The sequence below is a fragment of the Physella acuta genome, unplaced genomic scaffold, assembly GCF_028476545.2.
Source record: "Physella acuta isolate Inbredline_101_S28 unplaced genomic scaffold, ASM2847654v3 ptg000765l, whole genome shotgun sequence".
NCBI classification, from domain to species: Eukaryota; Metazoa; Mollusca; class Gastropoda; family Physidae; genus Physella; species Physella acuta.
In genome coordinates this window covers 1-27,544 of record NW_026732283.1, presented here as the reverse complement: position 1 = coordinate 27,544, position 27,544 = coordinate 1, and the positions used below count along the sequence as shown (strand labels likewise).

Here is a 27,544-nt window from a genome sequence, read left to right as displayed (position 1 = left end):
GTGTGACGTCACACCATCTGAACCCCCTTGCCCCCATCATCACAAAATTACGGACCCCCTACGAGTGTGACGTCATTTATGGACGACCCCTTGATCATAAGAAATATTTGTCTACATTTAAAAAATACTAGATCTATTTATTTTATAATTAAAATTTAGGCCCATAGGCCTTGTATTTTTATTTATAGTATACTATATTATGTCGTCCTATGACTTATGAATAAACCATAATAGAGGTCAAGAATATAGTAGTTAATTGTTCCAAAGGTGTTTAATTTACTTTATTATAATCGTTCATAAATAAATTAATTTGGATTTTTATTTTAAAACACCGTTGTCAACAAAGACAATTTTCCTGCAAAGTTCTTTTTCCGTAACTATTTCCGATAGAACTTTATACTTTCTACTTAGGTACTCTTCATAGTGAACTTAGTGACCTCTGCTTCCTAGTTCTAGATTATAGATTAGATTTGTCTAGTATACCGTCCATCGAAGTTAAAGATTTGCCGTGTTGGTTGTGGCAAATTTGTTTTTAGCTTATATTGGTTCTAGAACTATAATCTAAATACATAAATATATATCTTTATCAAGAACTAGTCTAGTAGAGCTTTTAATTTTCAACCATGGGAACTAGATCTTCAATGCTCCAGGAAGCAGAAATAACCGAAATTCAGAAGGAAACAGGCTGTAAGTTAGCAAAGTCTAGTCTAGTGTAGCTAGCTGTAGTTAGGCCCATTCAATATTCATTATATAGATATAGTCTAGATCTAGTCTAGATCTAGAGAATCTAGTATTAATTTTTAAAAAATTAGGCCTAGGGCCTAAGTTAAATGATTTATGTCATGAATATAGAATCTAGTTTTTTCTACAGTACATTCTAGTAATTCTACACATCTAGATGATGATAGGCCCTAACTAAAAAAGGTAATCTATCGTTTTGGGTACGTAAAATCGCCCGCGGCTATTTATGTACGAAAACGTTACCTCATTGTCAAGGCTTTAATTAGGGTTATCGGCATCCGCCGAGTTCGCGGTAAAAACATGACCCGAAATCGCCCATTACTTTCTGATACCGGACCCACGAGATTTGGTTTTGCATACTAATAAGTTTTTAATTTATGGTAATTAATTAAGTTTAAAAGGTCATTTCCTAAGGTTAATTAAAAAGTAGAGTGGTTGTCCCTTAGTTTTAATGGCTTTGCGACCTGATTGCATGCTGTCTCTGCTTTGGTCTTCCCTCTGTATCAAGGTTAGTTTCAAATACGTTGGAATCTCGATTTTTTAAAAGATTCCTCTAGATGAGAGTAGATTACTGATCAGATATATCTTAAGTAATTGGAAATGAAATTTGTTTTTGGATATTTTGACTCCGACATTAGTTATACCCCTCCGAACGTAGTCACTGTATGTAGGTCACGCTGCCACCATTGTTATATTTTTTCATCCCGATCTTCCTGCCTTTAAGTTTGATCAACTAATAACAGCATTCTTATGGCATGTGCAAACAAATCTAATTTTTTATTTCAAAATATATTTACATACCCATCTTTAATTTTTTCAGCTCTAGTTCTAGTTTTGCAGAATATGTTTTTCCTAAAAATCCAATTTTGTCAGACTAGACTAGACTGACAAGAGTCAGACCTAGATCTAGGTTACCTGTCTGTTGCTATACTATACACTAACATTGTGCTAACTGTAATTTTAAGTATTAAAGTTCTACTTACCCTTAGATATAGTTATATGCTGAAAATCAGAATCCATACACAATTCACACATAAAAACATTGATCTGATAACTTCATTTCACTTATTACAAAATGGCTTTTATATGGGCTCTACTTCACCTGCCCAAAATAACAAGGCAGTTATAGACACATTACAGTGTTCAAGTCATTTACTTTAGATTTCTGACTATGGAGTTCTTTCATTCACTGTATTTATATAAAATATTGCTTTAGAAACATTTTCATACTTGCGCAGCAGTTTTATAACAAAATGGCTTAAAGATGGACTCTACTTCACCTGCCCAAAATAATGAGGCAATTATATGCACATAACAGTGTTCAAGTCATTTACTTTAGATTTCTAACTTTGTAGTTCTTTCATTTGCTGTATTTATATAAAATATGGCTTTAGAAACATTTTCATATTTGCGCAGCACACAGTTTTTTGGGGTTATGGGAGGAAGCCAACACAAAAATATAAGTTCTGTATTATTTTTATTAATTTCAACAGCATTTACAAGTTCTATATATCATTCTAGTTAAACTCTGCAAATATGAACAAAATACAACTGCAAGTAAAATAACTATGCTCAATTTATTCAGGTATACCATGACTTGTCACAATTGGCCAATGCAAAAGTAAGGGGATTCCACCCCTCACAAAAAAATTCGCTAAAAAAAAACTATTTGAGCTAGACAGAAAATCTTTTTTGTTTTGTTTTCATATAGTTGAGCTCTACAAGAATATGTAATTTTTATTTTTATATGATGATTAGTGTTTTTTTACCTAAATCCCTACTTTAATAGAAGTATATTGTCATACTTGTGTGTCAAATATTATAGATAAATGAATAATAAACCTAAATCAATGGCTAAATATATCAATACAGGCCAGAAATTAACTTTAAACAGCAGTGTCTGAGAGCAAGATTTGCTATATAAACAGCAGCCATTTGTAAAATAGAGTGGCTTCCCCCTGAATCTGGCGCTATAAAACTTAGACAAGATGGCTGCTATAGTAAATGAGCATGGTTGCATCTGTTGGAAACATCGCTAGTCTTCATTTATTACGGAAAAGTTTTAATTCAATTGTTTAAAAACAGGTACATAAATGAATCAAGGAAACATTTTTGAATTTTTTAAAACATAAATCTTCCTCAAAATGTGAAATAATTATTAAAATTTAAGGAGTCACCTGTTTTTCACATTACAAATCGCGGGCGATTTTACGTACCCAAAACGATAGATTACCCTAAAAAATCTCTGATCAGATAGGCCTAATAGATCTAGATCTAGTAAAATCTAGTATAGGCCTAGGCCTAGTGAACTTTACTCATTTAGTGACATTTTTAGCAGTCATAAAACTCTTTTGACTTGACTCTCTAGTAGTCTCTAGCAATTTATATAGGCCGATTCAAGCCGGAAAAAGATACGCACGCGCAATGGAGAGAAACTACGACTTTACTTCATCGCGATATTTTCGGTGGTACGGCGCATGCATGTGTTCACAAACTAACTGCTGAACTATCTTTTGCCGACCAAATGGAGACACTGGGGCGAAAAATCTTTTTTCGAGTAGTCACTTTGATTTATTATTATTAGCCTAGTAATTAGGCCTAATTAAAAACTAATTGTGTTTTTACTCATTTTCAGTTTCAAGCAACCAAATTGTTAGATTATACAGCAGATTTACCAACCTGGATAAAAGTGACCAAGGTTTTCTAAGGTAGTTTTAACTAAGTTTTATGATACATTTTATTAGATTATTAGTCTTACTTATACTTAGACCAAGGCCTAAATTTTTTTTTTTAAATTCTTTTTAACTAGCCTATTGTGAATGTCTACAGTCTCGATCTACACATTTTAATCACTTTCTTTGAAATTGTGTGTATGATGATTGTTAAGAATTGTTTTTTTAAGTGGATAGTGCGAGTCACACCTGAGGAATAATAATGTGATGGTTCATCATCAAGTCAATACATATGTAAATTAGGTATTTCTGTTAAGCTTTTAATTTAATTTTTTCATTTAACTTTGCAGAAGAGCAGATTTTTTGAGAATACCAGAACTGGCTATTAATCCGTTAGGAGATAGAATAGTCCATGCATTTTTTAAAGAGAGGTAAATCAGGCAACTTTGTTTAATTAATCTGTTTAGAATATAAATACGCCCTTTCTGTTATCAGTCTCTTTTATATTTAAGTAACATTTAAGCTGAGTATGTTTTATTACCGTTAAATAGTGTAGCTTTTTTCTACTTAAAATGTTTTTTTCTTCTTAAAAATTCTAGCAACTCTGATTCTGTGAATTTTCGAGACTTTATGAGAGTTCTGGCTCGCTTCAGACCTGTTAAAAAGAATGCACAGAAAAATAAGCTGAATGACAGAGAAGAAAAACTAAAATGTAAAGCTTGCTTCATTATTTTAGCACCATTTTATTTTACGAAAGATTTTATTTTTTACGTATTAAATTACTTTAAATACATGGTTTGAATTTTTTAAAATCAACAGTTGCATTTAAGATGTATGACCTAGATGGGGATGACATGATCTCAAGAGATGAACTTTTGAATGTGCTGCACATGATGGTCGGAGCAAATATTTCTGATCAACAGGTATCTTTTTTTTTTTTTGTAAGATCATACTTAAGTGTGTGGCTTTTTCATGAACGCATTTTTTTAAGCAGTCAAAAATATTCTTAAAAATACTATCTTATATATTACGTAATTTACTTTTTCTTTGTTTAGATATGTAAGTTATTTTAGAAATATGGCACAGTAATTTTTTTTAAATGGTTTTTTTAAAATTGTATTGTTGTTAATAAATAAAGCATCTATAATGTGAAAAGCAGCACAATAATATATTTTTAAAATATCATTCAAATTAAATCTAGATAAAGCATGTTTTTTTTCCCAGTTCTTCATCAGATTTTAAAAGTAACAAGTTTGTTAACTTTCATTATCTGGTTTTTAAGAAGAATAATACATTTAATATCAGGTTTAATAATTTTTAAAATTGTATTTTTTTTTCAGCTTGAAAGTATTGCAGACCGTACCATTAGTGAAGTTGACCTAGACTGTGATCAGAATATATCCTTTTCAGAATTTGTTAAGGTAAGCGTGTTTCTCTTTCTTTTTATTTAACTGGACCTAAAACAAATTGATTTAAAAAAATAAATGTTTTTTTTTCTCACACAGGCAATGGAACGAGTAGATGTAGAGCAGAAAATGAGCATTCGTTTCTTGAACTAGGTCTTATACTAAAACCCAGTAAATTATTGTGATACAAAATCTGAATAGATTTTTTATGCTTTGGTTGTTTTTTTCTGTTACAAATGAATTCTCTACTACTACATAAAATGCATACATGCAGTGCAAATAAAATATTTTTAAAAATTATATGAGAACTGATGTATAGGTATTGAAATTAATGTATACATTTATTCAAACAATTGTTGACATTTAAAGATGCAGAATTGAAAAAAGGACAGACTTTTTTTTTTACAATGTACAAGTTGGATTTCATTTAAGTTATTCATTGTACCTTTTCACTGACTTATTTTTTTACTTTATCTACTTTATATCCAGTTTTATTTTGTGCACAAATTTCAAATTAATTGAATAACATTCCTTTTATTCTTAAATTATTTTGTAAAGTTTTGAAAAATATTGTCCTTTTTAAAAATAATTAAGTAGCTTTTCAAAAAAAAAAAAATAAGAATCCCTAAAATATTTTGCTAGTTTCCTTTTATTTTAATGTTGTGTATATGGACCTATTCTAGTTTGGACAATTTGTGCTACTAACCACTAGAGCTTTAAAATAATTTATGTAAGTGTAGATTGCTGTAATTTAAATTGTCTCTTTACCCTGAGTACCAACAAGTGTTATCAAACCTAAATTGATAGTGTGGTGTTTAAATGCAATTTCTTTGAACATAATTTTAAAAAGTATGTAAGCTTATTTTGTTGCTTTTTAAAAAAAAAATAAAGCTAGTCATTATTTCAAGATTAAGTACATTTTTTTTTTGTTGAACTAATTTATAATTGCATTACATTCTTCTCTGGTTCATTGTTTATTACAACAGGTCTGACTACTAACAATGCATGCGGAAGATACAATTTAAATTGTTATATTTTTACTTATAAGAAGTATCAGTGTGTTTTTATTGGTAGGTTCTTTGTTAATTCTTTGTTTTCTTGTAACTGTATATTAAAAATAATCTTTCTTTGTATCAAAGCATGCAGAAGTGTAAATAAATATTAACAAGATATTTGGGTGGTCATATTACAGGATGTTATATGCACAGTATTCTTGATTTCTATTCAAGACAAAATGGTTTTTAACTTATGTGTTATTTCAAGTTGAAACATCAAAATACTTACAAGTTGTTTTTATAGTTATTATAGGTATAAAAATATTTATATAGCAGTGATGACAATGTTGATATTTCATAATTTTGTATTAGAAAATTGCAAAATTTTAAGTTGATAGGGTAAGTTTTGTATTGTTATTCTCAATAGAAATGATATTTTCATAATAAAAAAAAGTATTTTCCTTAAATTTATAAAATTTCAATGTTACTTCAAATTTTTTCTGAGTTCTCATTACGAAAAATAGTCTACTATAAGTGAAAGGATGTTTATGGTTAAGTAAGAAAATTTAGCCATTCATGTTAAGTTTTGTCTTTGTCTCAATATCCACGAATGACCAGAATGCATTTTGTTTAAACTATTAGAAAATTTTTTTTTACAAATGATGAAAATTGTTTAAAGCAATTATAATGATCAATTTGTATTTTCAACTAGATCTAGTTGGACCTAATTACCTTTTGTATGCATGCAATGTGAAAATAATTGCATTTAGGGCTGAAATTAATAGTGTAAATGAGAAAGTAACTTGTTAATCTAGAATTGTATATAAAGAAGTACCAGATGAAGGAGGAGTGATTAAAATTTCAAACCATCACAATTTTGTGATAACTGCCATGGCTTTATTTATGTTATACTTTAAAATAAAATAAAAACTCCATTAAAAATGTCTTGTTTGGTTTATAATGAAAACAGTGAACACAATGGCTAAAATATTTTTTTTTAATAACTAAAAAAAAGAAACCAACTGAAAATGATAGTCACAATTGTATAATTTACAGAGAACATTAAATTATAACAAACATTTGCCTGCTGAACAGAATTTGTTTAGTGATGTTTGGCTGATACAAGTTGAAACTGTACAAGTTTTTTTTTCCAGATAAAGCGCCATAAATAAATTAAACACAAGGATAAGACTTTTTGAGAAGCTAAATGGTAACAAAGTTTAGATGCAATCAACTTAAGGCTGTGTGGATAAAATATTTTTTTTTATACAGTACCAGTACAAAATGCAGAAGAGATTTGTGTTCCACTGTTATGATCCCTCTATTACCCTTTTTAAAATTATTTTTCCTCATCCTGCCATCTCACAGCCACATATTTAAATAAAATATCTGCCAAAAATTAAAGGATATTGCTGTAAAAAAGAAATCGTTCTCCAAAAACATTGCACAATTCATAATTTTTGTAATTATCCTGTGAAGCTAGCAACTCCTAATACCAACTTTAATTGCCATGCTAGAACTTCTCCAGTAAATGTTTTTGTTAAAACATTATTTTACACATGCATTTACACACTCATTCACACCTTTTTAAATTAAGTTCTCTAATACTATTTCAAATGTTCCACAAAAAGAAAAATTCAATATTTTATATCCGTTCTGATGAGCACGATAAACATGCTTGGTCTGGGGGCGGGGCGACAAAATATGACTAAATTAATGTGACGGCTCGGGCTCTCACTTCCAGCTCATGTTTTGATGACAAGATTGGGGCCGGCAGGCTCGGGGCAACTTGAGGGATCGGCTCATTTCAGGAGGAACTTGACACTGCCAGTTTCTTGAGGTGATCCATAAATACTTGAAGGCTGACGTCATCTGTTAAAACTGGGACAGAACCATCCTGGAGAGACAAAGATAAACTTATGAGGGACTGTGCTAACCTAGTGTTTAAAACTGAAGTTTCAAGAACAGACATTTACTCCAGAGTTGGGCATTGAAAACTTCCATGTGAAGGAGGTGGGGGTGTAATGGTTAAAGTATATAAATTTAATATTTTTACAAATTTTGCCTGGGGTTGGGGGTACTCCTTTAGAGAGGTGTCTAAAAGATTCAGTCCATGTCTGTAATTGTGATAGATGTCACCCTAGTTATACAGGGTTATATGTGTATCAGTGCCTATGTTTATTTGACTAGCTAAACAGGCCAAAACCTTCCTGTTGATTGTGAGACAATCATAGAACAGGCTGTATAGTACAAAACAACATATACACAGTTGCGCCTTTAACCCATTACAGTTTGTCACTTTAAAACTTGATGAAATAGTAGTGAACAAAAAAATTGGATGTTAGTAGTAGTTAAACCGAAAGAAAGCTTATCTTTCAGGATTTACGTTGATATTTAAAATAATTTCTTGTTTAAAAGTAATATCTACAATAACAAATGATTTTTAATGTTGGACATGAGTTAATTATCATGAGATTGGTTGAGAGGAGAATTTGTAAATACTTCAATAATTAAACCTGATTTCAAATGGAGAGATTTAACTTAAAAATTGGACACGAGATGGTTAAAAAACAAAAGCTATAGGGACTTTGAACCCTTTTTTCCAATACAGGTCATACTTCAAATCACAATATTTAAATAACAGAGTTCTATAATTCAGTGATACATACAACTTTACACAAAACTAATAATACAACTTTGTTTAGAAATAAATGGGGCTTTACCAATACTTTATACCTTTGCCACATAAAAAAACAAAACAACCAACACCTTTAATGATGATGACAACACTGGCAAATGCAGTTCAAGTTTGCATTTGTTCCAATTTAAATAATATGATGACTTGATGGGTATAGAGAGACATGCAGTATCCAGTTTGTTTAATTTTAAAAGACTACTCTACAGATATGTTCTCCATAACCCAGACAGACAGATAAATTATGCAGCAACCTACAGATATCTTTAAAAAAAATCTATACATTCGTCTTAAATACTAAAACAAAATGGTTACTTTTACAGCATATAATAAGGAAATTTTTTTGTTCTAGAAGTAGTAGAAGGTAGAAAAAAAAATTATTATAAATAGTCTTAATTTTTTTAAAAAGACTGCTTCAACTGTGTAGCCTGTTTATCATTATATGTAACTTAAGGACGAGGAATATTTGTGAAATTTTAAACCTGTCATTTAAAACATTGATTTCTAAACCCTGATTATTAATGTTATTCATTCAAATTCCTGCTTTTCATATTCTCAATACATCAACATATTTAAATCTAGTTAATCTTTCACTTTTGGCATCCCCATTATTAAAATTGGCAGCCCTAAACTAATTTTTAACCTCCCCAAAATTTATATTTGCTGCATAATTTAGTAGAAAAGGGGTTTTAAGAAAAATCATAAGAATAGAAAATAAAAATGTTGCCATAATTACTCCAGATTCTGGTCCACCACTCACGACAATCTGATGTTTACAAGGTTTATGAAAAAAGTGAATCATTATCATTCTTTTAATGAAACAATAAAGCTGTGGATGAAAACTAGGATCTGTACAGGTCATCAAGCTTAGCAGTAATAACTCAGCAGCTTTAGTTAGTGTAGGCATATCACATCCAAGTGTATCGGGGCTTATAAATTAGGCAACATCTTGCATTTGTTTCAAGGCAAATTAATTGACAACAACTATTTTGTTTGAGTTTGCAGTGTGCTACTAAAAGAAGAAAGAATCTACGGCTAATAAAGATAAGATGGTGAGTAAATGATAGGGGAGTCAAGGGCCATCTTTGAGAATGGATATTTTAGTTTGATAGCTTGTCTTGTAAAAGCTAAAATTTGGCTGATAAAGCCACATACAGGCGCGTTAATATAATAAATAAACCAGAAAAAAAGATGGCATTACCTGTCCTCCAAAGCCATACATGTTGTTGTGTGTTTGAGATGGGTTCACTTTAGACAATAAGAATCTTGCCTGGAATAGTATAAAAATAAAATATTGTTTAAATTAGAAATATTTTATTTTGTTAATTCCCTATTTTTTATTTTCCATTTGTACAGTAAAGCTATTGGTAACTAACAGTAGCTGTAATCCATAACCCATCTTACTAATTTGTGTTATACATCTTAGACGTGAAACAGCTGATATAATTATTTTTTTTTACAAATCCCATTGAAGGATAGCAATTTATTTCCTTAGTATATACTATTGTATAGGCTTTGTTTCCAAACACAATCTTATAATTGACAGTAGTGTATGACAGCTTGTTATATGAAAATGTATATAAATACATCAACCCTACATAAAAATACGCCACAAACCCTATAGAAATGATTATACCTCCACCATACCTCACCTAAAGTGATTCACCATATCTAACAAAAGTAGCTCCATCAACCAACCCTACATAAACTACTCCACAAACCAACCCTACGTAAACTACTTCACCAACCAACCCTACATAAAATGAACCACCAACCCAATATAAAATACTCCACCAACCAACCCTACATAAAATGAACCACCAACCAACCCTACATAAAATGAACCACCAACCAACCCTACATAAAATGAACCACCAACCAACCCTACATAAAATGAACCACCAACCCAATATAAAATACTCCACCAACCAACCCTACATAAAATGAACCACCAACCCCACATAAAATGAACCACCAACCCTACATAAAATGAACCACCAACCCCATAAAATGAACCACAACCCAACCCTACATAAAATGAACCGCCAACCCTACCTGGGATGCTCCAGCCTCTGTAACAATATATCTTGGCATAGGGAACCGTGTCTGTAAAATTTCTTGAGCATCATCCAAAGGTGCTTGCAAGAGCTGCTTCAGATTTTCATATTCAGGCATGTCTTGGTAACCCTGTGCTTTCCACTGTGCTATAGTCTGGAATAAATAATAAACCCTCCAACACTTAGTCTGGCATACAAGGGAGGAAGTACTACTCTAAGAACTGTAGCAAAATTAACTATATTTTAAGGATCATCCTAAAATAAGAAACATATTTAAAAATTCGCACAGGAAATTCTATTTTACGAACAAAAGAAATCCTCGTAGAGAATTAACAGATTATCGTTTATTTTTTTAATATGACATAAAAAAAAATTCAAAACTGCTAATACTAAATATACCATAATGTATTCGCATTTTATAAAAACAGTAGCAATACTCAATGTATTAAAAACTGTATCCACACAAGCTTAAGAAAATTACCAGACAAAGTGTTGTACCATACCTCTCCATGATAGATTAGAATATGGAAGAATGTATCCATGAGTAGAATTTTATCTGCTTGTAAACTGCTGCTATCTAAAAGGACTGGCTGATTTGGGGGTAGAAAGGTAGAGAATATACATCTTAACAGTTTTAAAAGTCATATGTTAATTTTTTAAATGTCTTGATGAAACAATCTTTAATGCCTAACAATGGCATGCAGGTTGTTAAAAAAATGGTATCTACCTCAGGAGGACCATGAAAAGAGTAAGAGTACAGAATTGGCTGAATCATAATCAGTGACTGGGTTAAGTCTTCCACGTTTAACATATGCCTGGAAGGGAGATAAATACATGATTAAGGGAAGTAAACAACACAGCTGGAACAAAATGTTGGTCTAAAATAAAGTTTCTTAAAAATTAACTGTTTAAAAAACACATTTTTAAAATCCAAATAAAATAATGTTTCATAAAATCAGTAATACACTGTGATCATTTGTAATAAATCTCTGGTTTTAAACTATAACCAGGTTGTCTAGACATATCTTCGAGTCTGTGTGGCAGATTTGTCATTTCAGTAATTCCCCGCTCATTAAAAATGCTTTATTCTTTCTGCAGCCCTTTGCTCCACAGAGGCTTCAAAAGTCAAGTAAGTCATTTTTTCTCTACTTTAAGTTAAACCAAAATAATTTTATAGAGATATTGGCGCAGAGTCAAGTACTGAAATATTGCGGCCAGGATATACTCTCAAAAAAGAATTCATCCATGCAAGACTATTTCTTTTTGTTATAGAAAGTTACAACTAAATCATTTTGCATTGATTCATATAGCGCACAGTGTGCTAAATGAAAGAACCCAGTCACCTGTAATAGGAAGTTTCATCTGGGCTGTTGTTAAACACTTGCAGGAACTGTGATCTTCTCAGGTGGAACATGAATTGTGGGTAGAGGGAGAAATTTTCTGTAAATCTAAAAGAGTTCGGGTCATCCTTGTTGTAGTCTCCAAACTTCTGGCACTGAGATGGGAGAAAACATATGTTATTAATGCTATAACAGTCATGTCACATATATACCAAAACAAACAATTGTTAATTATAAAGAAGAGAGACGGAAAAAAATACTTCATTAATCAAATAATAGTCATACTAATGACAAAACAAACAATAGTTTAATATAAAGCTAAAAACAAATGAAAAACTGAGTTCAAAGTAATTCAATGTTGAAATTTCTAGCTGACTTGGTTGAAAAAAAAATACATTATAAATAATTCAATATTTAATCTCTCTTTCTTAAATGTGCTAAATGGCTGACTTTTAAAAGAAATGTATAAAGATTTCTTAATGTTGTGGAAATACTTGAACTTTACAGCAATAAAATATTATGTTGTTGATCAGGTCACTAAAACCAAGTTCTAAGGGTAAAAAATTTACCAGTTGTATAAGCAAACAAACTGAATCAGGTATGTAAAACTGTTGCAAACCGGACTACGATGTTGCCGTCCGGTTGCTTAGTCGCCGGCCGAATACGTTGCTGACACTGGCTCGGGCACTAGCCAATAAGGCAGTCGTTGTCTAGGGGTATTTAATTATTCTACCCGAGTCAGCTACAGTGAAGTAATCAACGGAACAGGAGACCTTCTTAGTTTGTGCTGTTTATTAATTCCCTGAATGCCTGTTCTGCTGAGCGAGGCTTCCCCTAACCGCTAACGTCGGGAGCGCTTGTGCGAGAGAGAGAGAGACTAACTAACCTGCCTGTATTTATACCCCTGTCTTAACCCCCTAGCTGTTCCCACGGGACAATGAGCTCAGAACATGTGACCTAACAAATTTTCCCCCCTGGCGCTAACAACCCTGGCTACTGGTCAGTATAAAGACTACTATTGTCCTGTCAGAGCGGTCAGTCTCCTTTGAACATGTCACCTATTGTCCATCCCTACTGTGTACCCTGTAATTATCTAGTGAATAGGTGTTTGTGGAATTCTGACCTAACAAAAACCAAGTTCGAAGAGTAAAAAATTTACCAGTCGTATAAGCATATGAACTGAATCAGGTATGTAAAACCAAGTTCGAAGAGTAAAAAAATTTTACCAGTCGTATAAGCATACGATCCAGCCATCTCAGGACATCCGGGCCATCATCTGTCTCTGCCCTGTACACAGCTATTCTGGCCATCATGACTGCGGCCGCCTCTTGGTCAAAACCAGCAGAAATGTGTTGAAGATTGGCACTAGCATCTGCCCAGCTAAGAAAAACAGTAAGATTATTTAAATTTTTTTGTCTTTAAAGCTTGGGTACAAAAATGCACTATATACACTTTTTTTAGTTACAAAATGCTACACTAGTCAGATGGTAATGGTGACTCTAACCATTCTCTCCCCACTAGAGTGCTGATACTGTGATATAAACTGAGTCACACAATAATCCAGTGGTTCTTAACATTTTTGGATTTACAGAACCCCCACCAGTTACATAAGCACATTCAACGAACCCTTCTTAATAGCTCTATCGTCCGCACTGACAAAATCAGATTGTTAATCATATGAGTCAGGTGTCTGTGTTTATCTCACCGAACCCCTGGGGTTTGATGGAACCCAGTCTGAGAATCACCGACAATACGAATGACCCCTCACCTTCTAGCCACAGTGCTGACTCTAACCCTTCTCTCCCCACTAGAGTGCTGGTACTGTGTTATAAACTGTATGTAGCCTCTACCACCTTGAGGTATTGGGGCATTATGCTGAAAGGCAATGTAGGCATTGGTCAACACATGAAAAACGTGCATATTAATTTGTGAATAAGTTAAATAAATACCACACCAGGGTCATTTAAAAAAACAACACCTCGTCTGATTTCTATTTTTTTTTTACCTTTTAACATGCTAAACATCACCACACATAATAAAGGTCTTAGAAGAAATTTATTACAAAAATTACAATCAATAAAGCATTTATATTTCAGTGTAGTATACAATGTTATAAAATTTTAGGGTCCTGTCACCCCTCACCACATTTCATTTTTATTTTACAAGAAATCATTTCTAATATTTTAGATGCACGTAGTGCTTACACCGGGAGGGGGGATAGACTTTCTTCCGAAGAGATGCCTGAAAGAAACTCTGTATGTAAGGGTTGTCACCTCTGCAGCATTCTCACCTGATTCACAACTTCAAAACAAACTGCCAGCGACGTATTGGGGTAGAGGCCACACAACTTCCACTGGCACGTCCCACCCAAGCCAATCTCCGTGTCTGACACAGCAGGACCTTTCACCCCCAGGGAGACACAGGGGCCAATAGCGCCAGACACCTTCAGCTCTCTTGATGTCTGGAATATTCAAAGATAAAACAAGTTAGTAGAGGGGGAAAAAATGCATGGCCTGCTTTCTACAAGAATTGTAAAAAACTTTCATGAGTGGTACAAAAGATACATGGCAAATTACAAGTAAAAATTATTTTCATAAATGTGCTAGAATGAGAAAGCTTCTAAGCAAGAAAGCAACAGTAGAAAATGTACACAACTGCGCTTGACTTGATGCTTAGAAATATCAATTTAGATTTTAAACTAGTCCCTTTATAGCCATTGAGTAGCATAGAGATGCAGAAAGAATAATGTAATATATTACTTTAATGACATATTTCCTGCACTGACTCAAAGATATGTCTAGACAACATGGTTATAGTTTTACACCAGAGATTCATTACAATTTATCACAGTGTATTAGTGATTTTATGAAACATTGACTTTGAATTTTTTCAAAATATAAAAAAATTATTAATATTGGGTAAAATTACATACTTCTTACATGAAATACACAGTGTGATAGTTTAAACCTGTAATAAAAACTAACCTTGATTTCTAAAGTAGCGCCAAAAGCCATTTTAAATTCCCCTTTCTGGTCTTTGGCAAAGACTCTTTGGAAAGTCTGCTTGAACAGTGATGTGTTGAATGAGTCTCCCATCACCATGTGACCTCTGCAAAGGTTAATTACCTTACATCATTGACCAATCTTAAATTTACAGGTTCAAGCTTAATTACTTCAGATCATTTACCTATCTTAAACATACAACTTCCATTTTCACAAAAATGAAAAAAAAAAAAAAAAAACCCACTAAAATCTTAAGAATCCTTTACTAAAATGACAGACAATAGTGCTAATGAACATTTCTAAGACACTGGAATATGAAAGGATTGTGTGCTTAGCTTATTGTCTAACTGCCTTGTTCAACCTTTTTGTGGACTTAAGATTAGGACAACTCAAGACTTGTAAGTTAGCAAATGAAAATTGAATTTAAAAAAAAAATGAGGCAGTTAAACCTAAGCCAACATTAGCTAGTACAATAACACCCACCCTGTGTAGGTTGGACAAAACTTCATTTCATGCAGACCAGTCTGGTCCAGGGCACAGGCATAAATGTCTATTATATGTCCATTGCCAGCTGCTCTGTTAGCCAGGCCTTCATAGTGCTGAAAGAATAAATGGACACCAGGGTCGTTAAGGCTCTCTCAATAGTAATTTAAAAAAAAAAAGGTTCTATAACTTCTGATATGGTAAAAGTCATCTTATTGATATTTCAACTTATTGAAGACTAACACAGTATGTCGCCTTTTTAGTGAAAGTAATGTATGTTTATACTTAGATTGACAATAATTTAAGCTACCAAAGCATATTAATTAAATAGAAAACTAGAATGAAAATATTTTTGAAATGTAAAAACATATTTTGCACTATTTGAATCTGGGAATAAGATTTCTACTATAAAGTTAATATTTCCTACCAGTGTTCTTTTAACTACCAGTATTTTTTTACAACTACCAGTATTCCTACAACTACAAGCATAGATGATACTGAAAATATTAGGGCTACCTTCATGCCTTTCTTCATGTACTTGCAGTTGTCTTTCTCAATGTCGTGGTGGGACCTGATGGGGTGCTTGAGCTCATCATCCACAACCATACCTGGGCCCTGGGTGCAGGGGCCACCCATAAACAGCATGATGCGTGCACCTGTGTTGGGGAAGGTGCACTGGTGGCAGGGAGAAGACACAGGCAATTAATCGGTGTCAAAGTTCAAAGTTTTTTATACATATTATAATTTTCAGATGGTTACATTTTAAATTGTCTATGTAGAATGGGTACAGATGAATATTGATGAAAGTAGAAATGAACATGAGAGAAAAAAAAAACAACTAGACTTCTTCTTTTCTAATTGTAATGTTGGATACGATTTCCTCCAACAAATATAAGTATTACACATCAACACTTTTATATGCTATATGGTCAGCCTGCTTTTGTTTCTGGATTCTCTTCCATAGTCTCAGTACACCCAAAAGCAGTAGTTGTTAGATTTTCGAGGTTTTCTCTCCTAGATGGGTTGCCATTCACAGCTAGTAAGCCTCATCTGAACGAGGGTTTGAACACAGGACTTTTCAGTTTAGCAGCCATGAGCTTTAACCAGCCTGACAATGTTGACCCACAAATGGACTGATTGAAAGGGAAATGTACTCACTTCAAGTAACCCAACAGCAATGGAGAGAGCAGCTCCAACAGAACGCAGTGGACGTTTGCCCTGCGCCACTGGCCAGGGATCTCTCTGTAGTTCACCCAGGAGATCAGTCAAGCTCATATCACATTTGTGGACTGGCTGCAGGAATCTGCATTAAGTGAGACAACAATGGAGAATCACAATCAATTGAAACTTAATACATTCAAACAACAGAGAATCACAATGTATTACATCTTTACACTGAGAGTATTTGAGTATTATACAACAATGGAGAATCACAATGAATTGAAACTTTACACTGAGACTATTTGAGCATTAAAAAACAATGGAGAATCACAATGAATTGAAACTTTACACTGAGAGTATTTGAGCATTAAAAAACAATGGAGAATCACAATGAATTGAAACTTTACACTGAGAGTATTTGAGCATTAAAAAACAATGGAGAATCACAATGAATTGAAACTTTACACTGAGACTATTTGAGCATTAAACAACAATGGAGAATCACAATGAATTACATCTTTACACTGAATATCTTTGAGCATTATTAATACAGTCAAACAACAATGGAGAATCACAAAGAATTTAAACTGACAGTACTGATCATCCTTGTTAAAGGGTTCAATCCCAACAAATGCAACTAACAGTTACTGGTCAAGCGTATCAAACTATTGGTTTGGCACAAAGGAAGATAATGTTTTACTAGTAATGTATATTGCCAAATTACAGATATACACCCCCCCTCCCTTAGTAATAACTTTTAAATTTCAGGGGAAAAAATTCAAACATAAGAACAGTTTTTGTAATTTCAGGAAATATCAATCTATTTTTTTTTAAAAAAAGGATACAAAAGCTTTTAGACCTAAAAAAATGTCATCAGATTCCCAGGGTCTCCTGAAATTTCATGAGGATGCAAAAACTCTGGTATCTACACTAGTCAGAAAAATAGCAAGACCAGATCCAATAACCAACAATGGCAATCATAAACAGGGGAATCAAAATGAATTAAATCTTCACACTGATTAAATTTATCATCCTTATTAAGACAGAGAATCAAACCCAGACCTGTTGGATGGGAGCTGGGTGTGTTGCTGGTTCGCCGGTGCTCCTCCTCTCTGCTGCTGCTGGGGCTGGGCCTGAGCTCCGCGGCCGATGCCCAACATTTCCTGGAAACAATTTTAACAAGGACTAGGTAAATAAAGTGGTGTAGGGCTACAAGAAGAGGGGTTAGAAGCAGGCGCTACTGAATAAATAACACTTTATGTCAATTCTGTTAAAAGAATACAGGCAACCAAACAGAAAAACCAGGGCTAAATAAAAGAGAGTCTAACCAACTAACAGAACAACTCAACAACTAACAGTAGTTAAAGATGCAAACTAACAAAAAAGAAAACTATTTTTTATCAAGAATTTTAACAAAATTTCTAATGAGATAACTATGAAATGGAGATTTACTAAAATGCCAACCATGAACTTTACAAGGACATTGATGAATGCATTGTAAAAATAGCTCTAAAATTACTTTTAAATACAAAATAAACATTTGAGGTAAGATTTCACACACAGAAAAATCTGGCTGTATAAGCTAACATTTTTAATTTGATATGATTGAAAGATTAACAAAAATGTAATTTCAGCAGTCATATTTGTACATAGAACAAAGTCCTACTAGAGCAGTTACAACTATAATTTGGCTTGATTTTGACAGAAAAGAGATAAGTTCATTTAGCACAATGGTCTTCACTGATTTAAACACTTAACTTTTTAATGAAATAACTTAAAATTATTATCTAAATAGAAGAAGCACTGAACGTACTTGAATCTGTTTTGCTGTGAGCTCTTTTGTACCTCTGAAGACATAAGATTTAGACACGCCTTCACTTCCCAACTCATGGACTTGCACCATCTTACCATATGTGATCAGGCCAATCAGAGCATTTGGTGGCAAAAGACTGAGGGACATTTGCAGGGATTCCTGAAATACAACAATACAATACAATACATATATATATATATATATATATATATATATATATATATATATATATATATATATATATATATATATATATATATATATATATATATATATATATATATATATATATGTATTTATTTATTTAAAAAAATGAATGTAATACATTGATTATGATGAAGAAGAAATATTCATGAAACTTAAATGTTGAGAAATGTCAAAGAAAATAAAAAGTTATTTTAATAATATAATTATGGCAGCAAATGTTAGGAAAAATAACTGGTGCAGTTGATGGAATTATTAGTTACCTTTAAACCTTGCAAGTCTTCATCTTCAGGAAAACATGTGTCTACGACTAGAAGGAAAATTGGGGGGTGGCAGGTGGCCCTCTGTAAAATGGTAAAGATAATAGATTAGAAAACCTAAAATACCAAAACTTTAAGAAACACTGGTATGTTTAGCAAATATAACTTGCAACAATAAAATTATTCTATACATATTTTAAAAAGAGTTTAATTTTCTTGAATAAAAAAATATTTAGTTTATAGAACAACTGTTAAGAAAAAATTCAGTTTAACATAAGATTTACAATGAAGATGATAGGGCAAGTGATACATACTGTTATGGTGTACTCAAGGGTAGAGAACTGTGGTATAATTTCAGCTGGCTGGTGCTGTTCAGATATGGCAGCATACTGGGGTGGGAACTGAAACATATATTTTTTATTAGGGAAAGATACAAAGTCTTATGCACATTATGTTCAAAAGACATTAAATATCTATTAAAATAGTGATTATTACTGTCATGATTAACATGGGACATATACAGTTCAAGAATATAAAAACATTTATAATTAAATAAAAAAAACTTACAGGGTTTCTTTGGTAACAAAAATTACATGCCCACATCTTGGCTCTGTAATCAATTTGGCTGTTAAGAAGATAGATAGAAATCTTATAGGGCCAATAGGTTGGAATAAAAATAAAATAACTAGCAGTATTGATAGTAAAAAAAAAGTATCTGGGTAAAGGTTTAATTTTACTGTTTTTTTCTTACCAAAATGGGTTGAGAATAGCACGACATGTTGTGCGCGTACATAACACTGGGTCATACTGGATAGGTGGTAGATCAACTCTTTCTTTTAGAGGAGTAAATATTGCACCCAGTGGAACAACCATTCGTGTGGCCTCCAACCTACTTGAAGGCCATACATTCCAGCTGAATCGAATGCCATCCCTTTCTTCGTTCTGCTGTATAAACTCCTGGTACGTTGCCATGTTGATTTGCGGCTGTTGAGGTAATTTTAATTTAGTAAATTATTTACTATAGGCTTATCAACCTTGAAAACAATTTAATTAGACTAATAGCCTATAAGTTAAAGGCCTAAATTCAAGTATTAGAAAGTAGGCCACAACACTAGCTAAAAAGAGTAAGACTTACTGTGTTTGTGTTAATGTACAGCATTCTTAATCTTACTCTAAACTCTAAAATACTATTTAGTCCGTTAGTAGTGAGAAAGCCTGTTTCTTGTATCACAAGATAAATTTTCTGATTTAAAATTAGATCTATAGACTAGTCATGATAGTCAAGTACTACAAGTAGGTTAGTCCCTTACTCTTACTGGTACTGGCCTTACCACTAAAAAAATAGTAACTGTCCTTCTTACTTTTTATTACTAGATCTAGATCTAGATCTAGTATTACTGAACAGTCTGACTCTGAACACTGTACTGTACAACTATAAAACTAGACCTGGATCTAGATATTAAATAAGTCACTAGTAAATCTAGATTACGTGTCGTCCTTTTAACTTCAAGTTTTGAAAACTCATTACAAAAATATTAGATCTAGAATCTAGATAATAAGTAGATCTATATAGTATATTGTACAGGCCTACTTTTTAATTAATAATAAGATAAGTCAGTCTCAAAGTTAAAGAAAAAAAAAACTAGTCTTCTGAGTTGTTTTTCAAAGTATGTGGTACTGCTGGTATTTATTATGTCAAGTTGTGGCGGTAAATTATTTTATATAGATATACCAAGGCTAGTACAATACCTTCTGATTCTATTTACTTAAACTGACGCAAACTTACCTCTAGAATCTAGAACCGTAGCACAGATGTGGCAAAATATTCCAACAACACAGAAAACGATAAGGCGGAAGTCAAGCCTGACACGTCAGATGCATGGGAGACTACTCTCAAAAACTGTGTCATTGCAAGTTAAGATAACTCTAGCTTTGTTTACGATCTCGTTGATACCGACGCCGAGGCCTTGACGAGGACGTAAACAAGTCGGTGTGTCGGGTGGGGGAAGTGGCTGATCACCGATGTGTTACAGACATGGAAGAGCTGAACACGGTGTTGCATCGCTTCAAGCACAACATAGTCGAGGCGTCCCGGCAGCTGTCGAGGGAAACCATCGCCTTCTGCATGACTCAGGTCGTCCTGCCCGTGCTGGAGAAGGTCGGCGAGCTGGATATTCGCTTCAAATGCAGTTCACCTCTGCCGAACGAGGCATACTTCCAGGGCATGAAATCGACGAGTGTCAACGAGTTCGAGCTCACCGTGATCCTAACTCACCTCCTCTCGGCCAAAGCCTTCGACGACCTCGGCTACCAAAACAGTGCGTTTTCGTGCTACGGTCATGTACTGCCGCACCAGGCGCCGCACCCCCTGGGGGATGTTATCCTGGACTCGGGCACGTCCCAAGGGCTAGTGTCCGCTCTTAGAATCCGGCAAATTTTTTCCCAATTGGTCAGTCAAGCCGCGTCGAGTCTACCTGTGATAGGGATTATTGTAGAGGTCGCCTATAAAGGTAGGACTTAACGTTGTAAAAATTCTTTCCTTAATCTGGTTAGGCTATTCTTGTGTCGTACATTCCCCTGAGTTTCTTGAGTCCGTTGCTGAAGTCCTTCTTTTAATGTGAGTGTGAGTTTGTCACACGTTAGTAATATATAACTAGACTATATAATAGTTTATTAGTAATTAGTTACTAATTAGTATGGCTAGAAATAGGGTTATTGTTGATATTTTTAAATTTTGTGATTATTTTAATACAATAATCTGAAGCAAAGTCGGTATGTACTATGTATGTTGTGATTATTTTAATTCCATTACCCAATCTCGACTTTAGAAGAGAATTCTACTATAATGAATAGGTTTATTGTTGGTATTATTCAATGTAGTGATTATTTTGATACCTTTATACTTTATACTAATCTCGACTTTTGAAGAAAAGTCTACTATAATGAATAGGTTTATGGTTGGTATTATTCAATGTATTGATTATTTTCATGCCATTATACCATCTCGACTTTTGAAGAAAAGTCTACTATAATTGTATCAAAGGAAACCAACACCCCTGCCCACAGGAGTAGGCTAACCTACAACTGACTCACATGCCGTTTGATTATTCCCCCCCCCCCCCCAACCCAATCTCTCGTCAATTAGCCTTACCCACAAATTAGTGGTACAGATGGTATCGTTCATGTCGATATGCTAACTCTGAATATTGGTTTTAATATTTGGTTTGGAATCGATTACGATGAAAATCACCGGATGTAAAATGCAATATGTAGTGGTTAGCGTTAAAATTAAGTTTTGAGTTTACTGGCAAAAAAAATAAATAATTAAGGTTAATTTCGGCTACTAGACAAGCTATACATTTAACTTCAACTATATAACCCTAACATTTGATACTAACGATTTGCATACAATTTATATGATAACGGCTAAGTACCAAAAGCAGCAGCTATGTAACACTTTCAACCTTTCTTATTTAATTATTTCAATAACAACCAACAGAAAAAAAACAGTTTATAATTGATTAATAAAAGGCATGCCTATACAAATACTGCCAGAAATGTCAAAAAGACTACTTGACAAAAAGCTTTTGTTTAGCTTATCAAGTCAAGTTTTTTTTTCAGCGCCAAGTTTACTTGAAGTACACTACATTAGATAACGGCTTGACAAGTAACGAATACAGCGGTAACTAGCATACTACCGTAGGCACACGCAAACTGCTGATTAATCATTCTAAACTTAAAGGTCATTGAAAGACGTTTAGCCCAGTTAGGTAAATGTATTTAGCAGGGTAGACCGATATACGAGGCTCACAATGTTCCAATAAGGCTAAAGAACAATACACCCGAACATTGAAGCTATTGGGTCTGTCTTACACACAGTGTTATTTATAAATGTTCTCACAGTCTAACCCCATATCTATCCCAAACCACCAACTCCCCCCACAACTAAACTCCTCCACCCCTCAATCTAACTCCTGCCCCCCCCCCCCCTCAATCCATACCCCACACAATCCACCCTTACTCGCCCCCCCCCCCCCCCTCAATCTAACTCCTTCCCCCCTCAATCCATACCCCCCCACACACACACAATCCACCCTCAAACTCGCCCCCCTCCGCTCAATCCAATTACTTCCCCCACAATCCTCTCCTTAATCCTGCTCCCCCTCAATCGAAACACTCCCACCCCACAATCCACCTCTTCCCCCTCAATCCGCTGACCCTCTCTTAGCCTATTTACTCCCTTCCCGAAAACACGTACTCAACTCTCAATCCACCAATTCCCCCACCCCTCAATCCACCAATTCCCCCACCCCTCAACCCACCAACTACCACACCCCTCAATCCACCAACTCCCCCACCCCTCAATCCACCAACTCCCCCACCCCTCAATCCACCAACTCCCCCACCCATCAATCCACCAACTACCCCACCCCTCAATCCACCAACTACCCCACCCCCTCAATCCACCAACTCCCCCACCCCCTCAACCCACCAAATTGATTGAACAGATATTCTCTATACAAGCAGTAGAGTATCGGGTGGGGGAGGGGGTGGGGGAGAAAAATAGAAAGGGGCGGGGGATGCAGATTTATTTGACCCACGTACCACTTTTAAGTTAATAAATGTGACATATAGGCATACGTGTGACAAGGGAAAAAACAAATGACGATCAACTCTTCCAGACATCTCTAGACACGCCCATGGACAAAGGGTAATGTGTAGTTTATGTAGACTGGATGCTCATAGTTTTATACTCATACTCATAGTTTTATACTCATAGTTTTATAGCCTGTGTACACACCTAAGTTTACATGAAATTATAACCTGAGTCCACCATATAGTTTTATAACCTGGGTACTCCCCAAAGTTTTATAACCTTGATACTCCCCACAGTTTATATAACCTGGATACTCCCCAAAGTTTATATAACCTGGATACTCCCCACAGTTATATAACCTGGATACTCCCCACAGTTTTATAACATTGATACTCCCCACAGTTTTATAACATGGATACTCCCTCAGTTTTATAACATGGATACTCCCTCAGTTTTATATAACCTGGATACTCCCCATAGTTTATTATAGAGCAGCTGTTCTTTCTGTTTAGCAGTGGTACGATGTATGGTTTCGTTGTGTAATCGACCTTTGACCCTTGTTTAATTAGCGGTTTAAAAAAAAAATCCTTATTAAACGACACACTTCACAACCAGAGGACAGTATCAAGAGGGTCAGATAAAGCAGCTTTATTCTCAGATGTAACGACGGTTCTCGTGATGTTTAGGGGTGGTTCTAGTCGCTCGTTTGCAGTGTTTCTTTAGGTCTTTTTTTTTCTCGGGGGGGGGGGGGGGGGGTCGCAAACAGACATCCGCTCTTTTAAGGGGTTCCATCAAGGCACCATTTCGTTTGGTTGTTGTCAACTAAGCACCCCGTACTTTTTGTGAGTACCAAACATGGACCCGCTCTTTTAGTAGGTCTCAATGAGGCACCCGTAAACCCGTTTTTTTTTGTCCCCCGTAATCAGTCTATTTACACACGGGTACCTCGGGAAGAAAAAAAAAACACTTCTCTCTTTTCATTTAGATAGTCCGTGCGATACTTTAACCTACATAACTACATTACCATTTTATTATGTAAGTTTCAACGATTTAAAAATAACTGAATTGAAAATATAACTTTATTTCGCCGCCCCCCCCCCCCTTTTTTTTCTACATCCCAACTTCCTTACAATTTTAAACCAGAAATAGTTAAAGGAAAACGACTATAATAAAACGACAAGCAAACTTCGTCTACGCCTAACTAAACACATTGTTGAAGACTTGATGACGTAAAAGCGTTGTTTTTTTTAAAATTACACTATAAGGCCTAGTCTCGAAAGGATAGCCTCGACACCAGATGGTCTGCGCCCGTCAGAAAAAAAAACAGAGCTCAGAAAATGCTGACGTAACTGGCAACTGGGTACAAAGCTTTAAAAAAATCTGGTTAAGCCAGTAGTACGGACGTCACTCGTGTGGCAGACGTCAGTTGTTGTGTGTGTGGGAGGGGGGGAGAGCGATGCGGTAACTGTTAGCGGTCGTTCGATGGTCGTCGTCTGCATTCGCGGACAACTAGGTTGAATCACCTTCTGTGAGTGGTCATCGCAGAGGCGTAGCGACCCTTCCCGGCGCCCGGGGACATACTTTCAATTTGGCGCCCCCTTGGGAGCAAATTTTTTATTTGCACCCCCCCCCCCCTCGAACTTTTCATTTGCACCCCCCCCTCAAACTTTCGATTTGCACCCCCCCCCCTCGAACTTTTCATTTGCAACCCCCCCCCCCCCCTCAAACTTTCGATTTGCACCCCCCCCCTCGAACTTTTCATTTGCACCCCCCCCTCAAACTTTCCATTTGGCGCCCCCCCCCTAAGGTCGGCGCCCGGGGACATATGTCCCCCCCCCCCCTCGCTACGCTACTGGGTCATCGTGCGGACGTTCCGTTCCTAATAAAAATAAGTTTGGTGCAACATGCTATTTTTGTGGTTTCGTCCATACTCGACGTTACACTCCAGTGGGGGGGGAGGGGGTTCAAACTTTTGTAACGAGTCCGGGGCGAGTGAGATTAAGAAAGTATGATTTTTTTTTTTTTAAAAAAAGGTAATTTGGTTTGAACCCAAACTCTCGCGGAGATTTAGTTTTCATAAGATTTTTGTTGTTGTGTGGGTTGTAATAAAAACTGATCTCAATGTTGACCAAGCTTGTAAATATTTTTGAAAGAGCCCGGTTTAAAAAAAAAAAAAGTTGGAACGTCATTTAAGTGGGTAGCTTTTTTGTGATGATGTGTTACAAAAAAAAGGGGGGGGGGGGGTTTAAATCATATTAAATGCGTGACGTCATTGTTTATTTACTGAATTATTAACATTTTTTTTTTGGCTAATTTTATTTTTGTGTAATGAACAAACCCGCCCAAGTTTATACCTGACAACTGACGAAGCGCACCTTCTATATAAATAATGTTTTTTTTTTTAATAATCCTTTGTGTAACTGACTAAACGCACCTTCTATATAAATAATGTTTTTTTAGAATCCTTTGTGTAAAGGAGTTCAGTCATGAAGACGACACTGTTTATTGAAGAATTTAAAAAAAAAAAAAGAAAAATCTATTGTATGAAAAGTAGGTCACAACCATGACACTGACAGAAGGGTTAGAAACGTGACCCTAGCGTCACTTCATGACTTGTGCAAGTTTTTTTTTTTGTGTATTCATGGTTTATGTTATGTGTCTGTTAATTTTGTGTTTGTTGTTCATTGCCTACATTTATTACTGATGCATATTATATATATATATATATATATATATATATATATATATATATATATATATATATATATATATATATATATATATATATGAATAAATGCAATATATTCCTCGTAAAGAAAGCTAGAGTAGATCCAACTGTAAACAACGCCATGAACGACCAAGGAAAAAACACAATATGTAGTGGTCGGGGGAGGGAGGGGGGGGGGGGCTAGAGATGCATTTTGTAGTTTGGGCTCCTAACAAATCTGCGGCAGTATTGATTATTATGTGCATACAAAATAAAAAAGATGTTTGCTGCTTGGGTTGGTTTTCTGTTGGACTGAGACCCGCAGAGGGGGCTGTAAGTAATCTCAAATGGTTCCCCCTCAATCCGCTGCCCATCCCTCAGCCTATTTATTCCCTCCCCCAAAACACGTACCTACACCTCTATACACCTCCCCCCCCTTTTAATTCACCAACTCCCCCACCCCTCAACCCACCAACTCCCCACCCCTCAACCAGTGGCGGAACTAGAAAAAAAGGGCCACCCCGCAAAATATTTTTTGAGGCCCCCTATATATATATATATATATATATATATATATATATATATATATATATATATATATATATATATATATATATATATATATATATAAACACAAAATACGAACGTAGGATACTCATTTCGGGCCTAATCTAGTTTTTAAAAAACACATTGTTTTAAAAAATACATAATACTTTTATTTTCAATTCTAACAAATTACAACAACATGTCATGTGTTTAAGTGCATTAGTCTGTTTTGCAAATCTGTGTCACTTTTGATGTCGGCCGTTTAGCTTCCCATGTGCAAACCGGTCAAAAGTATATGAAACATGAAAGCTTTGTAAGTGTAATGGTTTCTCATGTTATGTTTATTTTTATGGTTTTTTTTTAAATTTATATTAATTTTTTTTAAAATTCCTTTTTATACTATGTATGTATTTTATAAAAAATTATAATTAAGAGAAGTAATTGCTTTTCAATTTGCATAGTACAAAACTATTCAAGGGAGTTTATGGGCACTTCTATTTGACTATTTAAAAAAGGGAAATAAGTCATGGAAGTGGTTTGAATGTTTGTTTATCTTGCACACTAAAGCTTATGTAGATTTTTTTTTATTTTACGCAACAGCGTGTGTTAGCTACTGTAGAACATAACTATAGTAGTAGTTTTTTTTTTACAAAAGCATCATTAAGGTACACGAAAACGTAATTTTGGAATACTAAGTCATTGCTTTTTGGTCGGATTTTGGGCCCCTAAACGGCCTGCCCCCCCCCCCCCCGCATTGCGGGGTCTGGCGGTATGGTAGTTCCGCCCCTGCCCTCAACCCACCAACTCCCCCACCCCTCAACCCACCAACTCCCACACCCCCTCAACCCACCAACTCCCCCCCCAC

At 34.6% G+C, this 27,544-nt stretch overlaps 3 protein-coding genes across 3 annotated transcripts; 2 read left to right on the top strand and 1 right to left on the bottom strand.

Moving 5' to 3' along the window:
- Window positions 1-420: 420 nt before the first annotated feature.
- On the top strand, window positions 421-6,460 carry LOC131950456 (calcineurin B homologous protein 1-like). The gene is made up of 7 exons (XM_059312624.1): window positions 421-687; window positions 3,377-3,449; window positions 3,764-3,844; window positions 4,013-4,125; window positions 4,233-4,336; window positions 4,754-4,834; window positions 4,919-6,460. Exons 1-7 carry the CDS (start codon window positions 624-626, stop codon window positions 4,970-4,972), a joined length of 570 nt encoding a protein of 189 aa, XP_059168607.1. The 5' UTR covers window positions 421-623; the 3' UTR covers window positions 4,973-6,460.
- Window positions 6,461-6,797: 337 nt separating this feature from the next.
- Window positions 6,798-20,729, bottom strand: LOC131950455 (protein transport protein Sec23A). The gene is made up of 20 exons (XM_059312623.1): window positions 20,616-20,729; window positions 19,581-19,813; window positions 19,397-19,454; window positions 19,144-19,230; window positions 18,833-18,913; window positions 18,366-18,524; window positions 17,615-17,715; window positions 16,550-16,694; window positions 15,908-16,066; window positions 15,392-15,507; window positions 14,891-15,014; window positions 14,197-14,367; window positions 13,675-13,781; window positions 13,133-13,286; window positions 11,910-12,061; window positions 11,294-11,381; window positions 11,070-11,156; window positions 10,565-10,720; window positions 9,711-9,779; window positions 6,798-7,711 (listed from the first exon to the last, which is right to left on the bottom strand). The coding sequence occupies exons 2-20, from the start codon at window positions 19,799-19,801 to the stop codon at window positions 7,622-7,624; spliced, it is 2,325 nt and encodes a 774-aa protein (XP_059168606.1). The 5' UTR covers window positions 19,802-19,813; window positions 20,616-20,729; the 3' UTR covers window positions 6,798-7,621.
- A 135-nt stretch (window positions 20,730-20,864) lies between these two features.
- Window positions 20,865-21,385, top strand: LOC131950457 (uncharacterized). Its single transcript, XM_059312625.1, has one exon. It carries the CDS (start codon window positions 20,865-20,867, stop codon window positions 21,348-21,350), a length of 486 nt encoding a protein of 161 aa, XP_059168608.1. The 3' UTR covers window positions 21,351-21,385.
- The last annotated feature ends 6,159 nt before the right edge of the window (window positions 21,386-27,544 follow it).

Excerpts from the sequence above, each read along its gene's own strand:
- LOC131950457 (XM_059312625.1), top strand. The coding sequence starts at position 20,865 with ATGGAAGAGCTGAACACGGTGTTGCATCGCTTCAAGCACAACATAGTC.
- LOC131950456 (XM_059312624.1), top strand. The coding sequence starts at position 624 with ATGGGAACTAGATCTTCAATGCTCCAGGAAGCAGAAATAACCGAAATT. Across the intron at positions 688-3,376 it reads AATTCAGAAGGAAACAGGCT|TTTCAAGCAACCAAATTGTT; the intron begins GTAAGTTAGCAA and ends ACTCATTTTCAG. Across the intron at positions 4,337-4,753 it reads CAAATATTTCTGATCAACAG|CTTGAAAGTATTGCAGACCG; the intron begins GTATCTTTTTTT and ends TTTTTTTTTCAG.
- LOC131950455 (XM_059312623.1), bottom strand. The coding sequence starts at position 19,801 with ATGGCAACGTACCAGGAGTTTATACAGCAGAACGAAGAAAGGGATGGC. Across the intron at positions 19,231-19,396 it reads TTTGTTACCAAAGAAACCCT|TTCCCACCCCAGTATGCTGC; the intron begins GTAAGTTTTTTT and ends TATATGTTTCAG. Across the intron at positions 16,695-17,614 it reads ACCCAGCTCCCATCCAACAG|ATTCCTGCAGCCAGTCCACA; the intron begins GTCTGGGTTTGA and ends CACTTAATGCAG.